The sequence below is a fragment of the Corticium candelabrum genome, chromosome 14 (assembly GCF_963422355.1).
Source record: "Corticium candelabrum chromosome 14, ooCorCand1.1, whole genome shotgun sequence".
Classification (NCBI taxonomy): Eukaryota; Metazoa; Porifera; class Homoscleromorpha; order Homosclerophorida; family Plakinidae; genus Corticium; species Corticium candelabrum.
The window spans coordinates 7,283,350-7,290,849 of NC_085098.1; the positions used below are offsets into that span (position 1 = coordinate 7,283,350).

Below are 7,500 nucleotides of genomic sequence, written 5' to 3' on the forward strand. Positions count from 1 at the left end.
TCCCCCAGGAAGGAGTTGTTTGTAATATTTGGTCAGCTTCTTCTCTTCTCTCTTTAGTGCTGCAGCTCCATCTGTGTGTGCTGCACTGCTGACGATTTCAGAGCTCCATGGGTGCGCCAGTGAGATGTCCAGGTCCACATTAGACCCAGAGCCACAGTCAAAAACAGAGATATCCGGGCGGTCATTTGAGTTTGAGTACCTGTTTCTAGGTTCCCGTCGGTGGTGTATATGAAGATCTCTCAAACAATCTGCCCACACTGCAGCTATGGACTCGTGGGACCAGACAGGCCCACCACCCCATTTATCTGTCTGTCTGTCTGTCTGTCTGTCTGTCTGTCTGTCTTGAAGGGTTGGAGTGAATGTTTGAGTGATTTGCACATTCCCCATCAAACCGAACCCCGGCATCGTTTTGTTAGTAGCGAAAACCGTCCTGATATGACACTCTTTGATTCTGAAACAGGACAGAATCTTGACGTGGATGTTTCATTAGCACACCCATGGAGTAAGGATGCTCTCAACCACGCACACAGAGAAGAAGGGTATGCTGCAAAAGTAAGAGAGGAGAAGAAACTAAAGAAATACTCAGGAGAGGTCCTGCATGGTGGTTTATCATCCAAGTGTGTTCCACTAGTCTTTGAACATTTTGGTTTGTGGGGCTCGCACGCACACAAGTTTTTGTCTCATATATCTAGGCAAAGCTACAATACCACTCATGCACATCCTTTTAACAGCGCTCAACGTTTTAAGGCATTCTGGAGAAAGCAATTTTCCATCATTCTTCAGAGATGCAACGCCAGAGTGATTTCGAGGAAGCTGTCGAGATTTTCATGCAGTACAAATGACAGTGGCATAATGTTTGACTGCAATGTTGTAGGCCAAGTCCATTAATGTGTTATAATTTGCTTAGTTATGAAGGACTGGTAGATATTTGAAAGTTTCCTGTACATACGTAGAGTTTTGATGATAATAAATGAATCTGTCTGTCTGTCTGTCTGTCTAATGTCTGTCTGTCTATTTGTTGTTTGCAAGGACTGGTTTGCTTTCACAAATTCCTAACATATGTACTAGTAGAGTCTATATGAGAATAAAGTATCTGTCTATCTATCTGTCTGTCTGTCTATCCAGCTGTCTGTCTGTCTGTCTGTCTGTCAAATACATATATTTCAAATCCAAAGAAATTTCCATCAAGAGCTTAAATGCTAGTCTTTAAGTAAAGTTCCTCTAGATCAACAACAAACACTTAAGGCTACAACAGATGACCCCATAGGGGGTCAAAATACATTTACCCACTTAGTTTGTCTGTCTGTCTGTCTGTCTGTCTGTCTATCTGTCTATCTATGTAACTATCTATCTATCTGTCTATCTATCTGTCTGTCTGTCTGTCTAAATGTCTGTCTATCTGTCTGTCTAATATCTGTCTGTCTGTCTATCTGTCTGTCTACCTACCTATTTATCTGTCTATCTATTTATCTGTATATCCATCTGTCTGTCTGTCTGTCTGTCTGTCTATCTGTCTGTCAAAAACATCTATTGGTAAACATCAACGCTATTACAGTCAACGCTAAATCACTATCTATGAGTCCAAGAAAAATGACCCAAAGGGTCATGAAATGAAAGCTTAACGTACACTCTGGTAACTGTAAAAACCAGCTACGGAGTCATTTCTACACACTATTCTGTCAATCTTCTTCGCCAAAACCATACTGTTACACCGCTGTAAAGTAATGGACATTAATCGTCTCCAATAAGTCTTGAACTCGCTGGAGTTCACCTTGCCGTCATCATCTCGTGATCGCAGAGAGATTTGATGGAGAAACTTTTCTCCTGCATTTCCCCAGCGGCCATAATGCTCAAACACCAGTGGAATTAGGCATGGAGAACCCCCACTAGTGTGAGTCTCTCTGCTGTACTTCTCTCTCTTCTTTCTGTCTGTCTATCTGTACATGATCTTGAGCTTCGTTTCAAGGCTGATGCAGGCACGCTTCTACAGCTACAGAATGTGCATGTTTGTACAAGGAGTTTCTTCTCCCAAGTGCCCAGAGCCACATTGTATACAAATACGGCTCTGCAAGTGCTTACCCTCAAAACCCCAATGCCTCATACACTCACTGTGGTAAAGCTACGTGCCTAGTCCAGGTAATTGCCCGAATCTCAGAGGTCCAGATAAGGGAGGTTGGAATTGTAAATCATATGCTTTACATCTACAATACATTCACTGACCATTTTCATGCTGTTGACGTCCCACGTTTTGATTGTACCGTCAAACGAAGCGGTCGCCAAGACGTCACACGACGACGGCTTGAACTGGCAATCAAAGATCGTCTCAGAATGACCCTAACGCGCACACTCAGTACAACAATTTGTATCACCCGTAACAACTGCTAGACAACCACCTGTTCTCTCAAGAAAGTCCATTTCTTCTTGCTCAAATCGTAAACGCCAACTCCTCCATCCATAAATGCACATGTTACGTGCATTTTGGGTAACGTGCAGGCTATGCCTTTGACAGGCGTGTAGTCTGATGATGTTGATGTTGATGATAATATGAGTTGGGGGAGAACACTTAGAGCGATGAAACCGCCGTCTTTGATGTGAATTGATTCGAGTGGAGACGGTTGGGATACAGTCCATACACGTAGCTCTCCAGTTTTCGTATCTGTAATTAATAAAGGAAATGTTTCATTGAGTTTTGGAGAGATAAGTGACAGTGTGTGTGTGTGTGTGTGTGTGTGTGTGTGTGTGTGGTGCGATAGCTCAGTTGGTTAGAGAGTCATCTTATGGAATGTTTACATCCGGGACCTTAAAAGGTCGCAAGTTCAAGTCACAGTGATGGCAAGCTATGGCATAATTTCCTTAAGCAAGAAACTAACACACATTTGCTTCTCTTGACTCAGGAGTATAAATGAGTACCTGGTCATTGACGGAGTCCTAAGCGACCATCGGCTGTGACGTGACATCAGCCACTGGGATCCTGGTGAGACTTCGGGTGCTCACACCACAGTTGGCTTCACAAGTCGGTGCTCCTGCGAGTGCCTGGCCCGGCTCCAGGAGTTTGCTAGCAGAGGCCCAGAGTTCCCTGAGTAGCGCACAGGGCCCAGCTGGGGGCGTGACCTCTGAGAGGCAGCTCCTGACATTTAGGTTTTAGGTTTTTTAGATGTGTCACTGTGTGTGTGTGTGTGTGTGTGTGTGTGTGTGTGTGTGTGTGTGTGTGTGTGTGTGTGTGTGTGTGTGTGTGTGTGTGTGTGTGTGTGTGTGTGTGTCACTGTGTGTGTGTCACTGTGTGTGTGTGTGTGTGTGTGTGTGTGTGTGTGTGTGTGTGTGTGTGTGTGTGTGTGTGTGTGTGTGTGTCACTGTGTGTGTGTGTGTGTGTGTGTGTGTGTGTGTGTGTGTGTGTGTACACGTGTGTGCACGTGTGTGTGTGTGTGTGTGTGTGTGTCACTGTGTGTGTACGTGTGTGTGTACGTGTGTGTGTGTGTGTGTGTGTGTGTGTGTCACTGTGTGTGTGCGTGTGTGTGTGTGCACGTGTGTGTGTGTGTGTGTGTGTGTGTGTGTGTGTCACTGTGTGTGTGTGCATGTGTGTGTGTGTGTGTGTGTGTGTGTGTGTGTGTGTGTGTGTGTGTGTGTGTGTGTGTGTGTGTGTGTGTGTGTGTGTGTTACATCTCACCTCCCGTCACAAACATTCCCGGAGCATCATCCAGCCACGACAAACAACGCACAGCAGTAGCAACCCTCGGCAAAACAAACACCATCACAACACAACTCGTCGTCATATCCAACATCCTGACCCCAGAACTCGCATTCGCCACCAACAAATAATCCTCAGACAAACAATCCCACTCCAACGCCACAACCTCATCCGCCCCATCCTTACTCCCCCCTTCAATCCTCATATAATGTTTCCTAGATTTCAACCCCCCTTGAAACAGAGATAGACTCCCATCTTTATGTCCAACCACGACTCTCCCTGATGTCTGATGATGCCACCTCATCAGTGTAACACCCGATGACAAACCTCCACTGTCCTTAACAACGCTGTTTGCACCACTTTGGTACGTCCACAATTTTATAGGTCCTTTCAGGTATGAATAACTCAATACGTTTTGATTGGATTTTATCCAGGATAAACAGACGGGCACGTCGTCTGTCTTCAGGACGGCGACCTTCACTTCTTTACTGACGTCCCAGATGCACAGCTGACATTCCGTGTCTTTGCTGGCAACCGCCAGTATGTCGTGATTTGTGGGACACCAGAAGATGCACGTAATCGTATTTCGATATTCGGAAAAAATGCAAATTGGAGTGAACGTACCGAGAGACTCTGTAAACTGAGACAACAATAGTAATTAATGCAACAAGTACTATGCATTACTGATATAAAAACGGCAACAGCACCAACACACAATGTATGCAAACAGTATTTAATTAAGTTACATGCATTCTGTGACTCTGTATGCAACAAGACTGACAGAACAGTACAAAAAAATTATGAAAAAGACAGACAAACAGACAGACAGACACATACAGACAGACATACAGACATACATACATACATACATACATACATACATACAGACAGACAGACAGACAGACAGACAGACAGACAGACAGACAGACACACACACACACACACACACACACACACACACACACACACAGATAGACAGCAATGACAGACAGACAGACAAACAGACAGAATCAAGTTTATTGTCAACAATCTTCACTACTACAAACAGTTATTGTTAAAATGAAATGTTCTACTTGTAGTCCGAGACTATTGCTAATGAGTAAAACACTGAATGTCTCTATCTACTCCCAAAACACTGTCATCTCCTAATGAGCGCACAGAAAGCCTTGACAGCTTCCGCAAAATCACTCTGCTGTTGCATTTTTGAAGAGTAATAGACAGTCTTTTCCTCCAGAAGGTTTTAAACTCTACCGCAATTCTTCTTCCATCAAAGCCTCTCGCCTTCTTCCCCAGTTCATTCATCAGCTCGTCAGCCTTTAAGCCCCATCTGCCGAAGTGTTCAAAGACGAGTGGGACAACTATAGGCTTCGATCCATCCGCAAGCGATTCCTCTGAGTATTTTTTTGACTTTGCTGCCTCTCGTTTAGCTGCTGCATGGCCACCTTCTCTGGCTGCACCTTTAATAATGTCTTTGCTCCAAGGGTGAGCTATCGAAACATCACATTCTTTTGTGATCCCAGTGTCAGTGTCGTAAAGCGTGATGTCAGGCCGGTTTTCGTTGTCTACAAATCGCTGTCTCGGTTCTATTTGATGGGGAATGAGTAAATCGCTTAGGCAATCACTCCATGCAGACACTATGGAGTTATGCGTCCACACAGGTCCACCTCCATATTTACATGTCAAAAGGTGGTAGCCCTCGCGATCCAGCTCAGTTCCACAGTCACACGTCTTAAGCAGCCGGCTGAAAGGCAAACCAGCACCCAACCTCATACAAGACGCTACACGAAATTCATTCGGCTTCAGTGCGTTCTTGTCTGAAGTTGGTATTACCTCTAGCCATGCTCCAGCTCCTTTTCCGTGTAAGGACCTGATCCTTGCAACATGTCTCTCTGAGTTCATGCTTTTGATAACTTCTTCTGATCGTTTATGAGAAGCGTCTACCGTCAGGCGATGTTGCAATTTTCTAGGGTATTCTGTCATCTGCTCTAAGGTGTGAAACTGCTCGTCATCATCTGCACCCGACTTGGGTGGTAGTTTTGCCACCAATGTACGAATAAGTTGTCCTGTATTGCTACCTTCAATAAACCGTTCTAAACGATCTTTCAGAGGTGGAAATCTCAATGGCAGTTCTTTCAAAGAGTGTGCCCATGACGCCAGAAATGCTAGGTGAGCCATCTTCTGAGTTGATGATAAGCCAAATCCGCCGAACCCGACCTTCAGAGTGGCCTGGCTCCATCCGGTGTCATCCAATTCGTTCAAACCAACCATGTCAGTGAAAGTAGCCCTTGTAAGGTGGTCATGACAAACAGCTGCATGCAGTAACCTGTCAGGTGGACAGACAGACAGAGACAGACAGATTTGTAGATCCCACAGGAGAGCTTTTTAATTCTACTTGCTATGTATTTGTGTAATCTATTGTTGTAGTTGTGACACTTATTGCTCATTTAGCTGTTACTTTAGTTTCACATGTATTAGCTTTGATGTATAAAAATATATGAAGATGAGAGACAAACAAACAGACAGACAGACAGACAGACAGACAGACAGACAGACAGACAGACAGACAGACAGACAGACAGACAGACACACACACACACACACACATACACACCCACCCACCCACCCACCCACACACACACACACACACACACACACACACACACACACACACACACGCACACACACAACAAATCAATGCAATGCATAAATATCAATGACTAGCTCTCACTTCCTGATTTAGTTATATTGCACAGTCAAATTACACCCTAAGCAAGAGGTACAGATGACATCACTCTTCGACCCCCTCTCACCCTAAAAAATCACGGCTCGGGTACATACCTCCCTCCTCTTGGACTCCCCTAGGAAAAACGTTTACCTCCCACACCCCTGAACAAAGAAAGAGACGTGCGATTGCAATCCAGTATGTAAGACTACAGATATTAATAAAGGATTTATACTTCCTCCTCCCCCTTTCAAAATGTCATGCACACCCCTGCCTTGCCTGGAGTAACAGGAGGGCCTATTTATAATTACAATTAATTGTAATTAATAATTGTTTGATTGTAATTAATTGTGCTAATAAATAATTATAATTAGTAATTAATAATTCCTGTATTTTCAATTACAGGAATGCTAATAAATAATTGCAATCATTAATTACAATTAAATTGTAATATTTAATTTTATTAATTACAATTAAATTGTAATATTTAATTTTATTAATTACAATTAAATTGTAATATTTAATTTTATTAATTACAATTAAATTGTAATATTTAATTTTATTAATTACAATTAAAGTCAAACACCACAGCCGCGATACGGTCTGGCCACGCGAGGGTCTGTTTTTTCACACGTCTAGAGATCTGCATCATTCTCGACGCACAAACAAGCAGACAGACGGTTTTTCCAAACATTTATTAAACGTATACACTTCGTGTAGCAAGATCGACCACATCGGCGCGAGTAGAGATTCCCGCCGGACAAACCTCGTAGACGTAGACGGCAAGTGATGCGCAGTACGCAAATCTCTTGCCGGCGCAATCGCAGACGTCGACGTTCCACGGCTGACAACCGGCGGACAGTAAACCAACTTGCAACATTGCCGAGCTCCTGCGCATGCGTAGTATCAGTAACCATAGAAACTAATGACGTCACACACTGTAGTTAATATTAATATAATAGGCAACACACAACACAAGCTCATCAGCTCTAGCTGCAACGATAAAATATATTAAAATTGAGTGTCTTCCAAACGAAAGCTACTGCAAACTTTTAGCCTGAAAATGGAAAATTGATTGCAAGCACAGTACAAC

The 7,500-nt window shown here is 43.6% G+C and overlaps 3 protein-coding genes across 3 annotated transcripts in view; all 3 read right to left on the reverse strand.

Annotated features, from left to right (window-relative positions):
* LOC134189675 (WD repeat-containing protein 17-like) overlaps positions 1-7,287 on the reverse strand; it is a 25,552-nt gene extending 18,265 nt beyond the window's left edge. The window contains exons 1-4 of the mRNA XM_062658029.1: positions 7,174-7,287; positions 3,665-4,325; positions 2,394-2,656; positions 2,221-2,334 (exon numbers count right to left, since the gene is read on the reverse strand). Of these exons, the coding sequence (XP_062514013.1) occupies positions 2,221-2,334; positions 2,394-2,656; positions 3,665-4,325; positions 7,174-7,287 (1,152 nt within the window). The remainder of the gene's footprint in view (positions 1-2,220; positions 2,335-2,393; positions 2,657-3,664; positions 4,326-7,173) is intronic.
* On the reverse strand, positions 4,695-6,008 carry LOC134189676 (uncharacterized). The gene has a single exon (XM_062658030.1). It carries the CDS (start codon positions 5,951-5,953, stop codon positions 4,778-4,780), a length of 1,176 nt encoding a protein of 391 aa, XP_062514014.1. The 5' UTR covers positions 5,954-6,008; the 3' UTR covers positions 4,695-4,777.
* A 108-nt stretch (positions 7,288-7,395) lies between the features above and the next one.
* LOC134189762 (uncharacterized) overlaps positions 7,396-7,500 on the reverse strand; it is a 2,274-nt gene continuing 2,169 nt past the window's right edge. Inside the window, exon 5 of the mRNA XM_062658133.1 lies at positions 7,396-7,500. This exon is cut by the window's right edge and continues 455 nt beyond it. The gene's annotated coding sequence lies outside the window, so the exon portion shown is untranslated.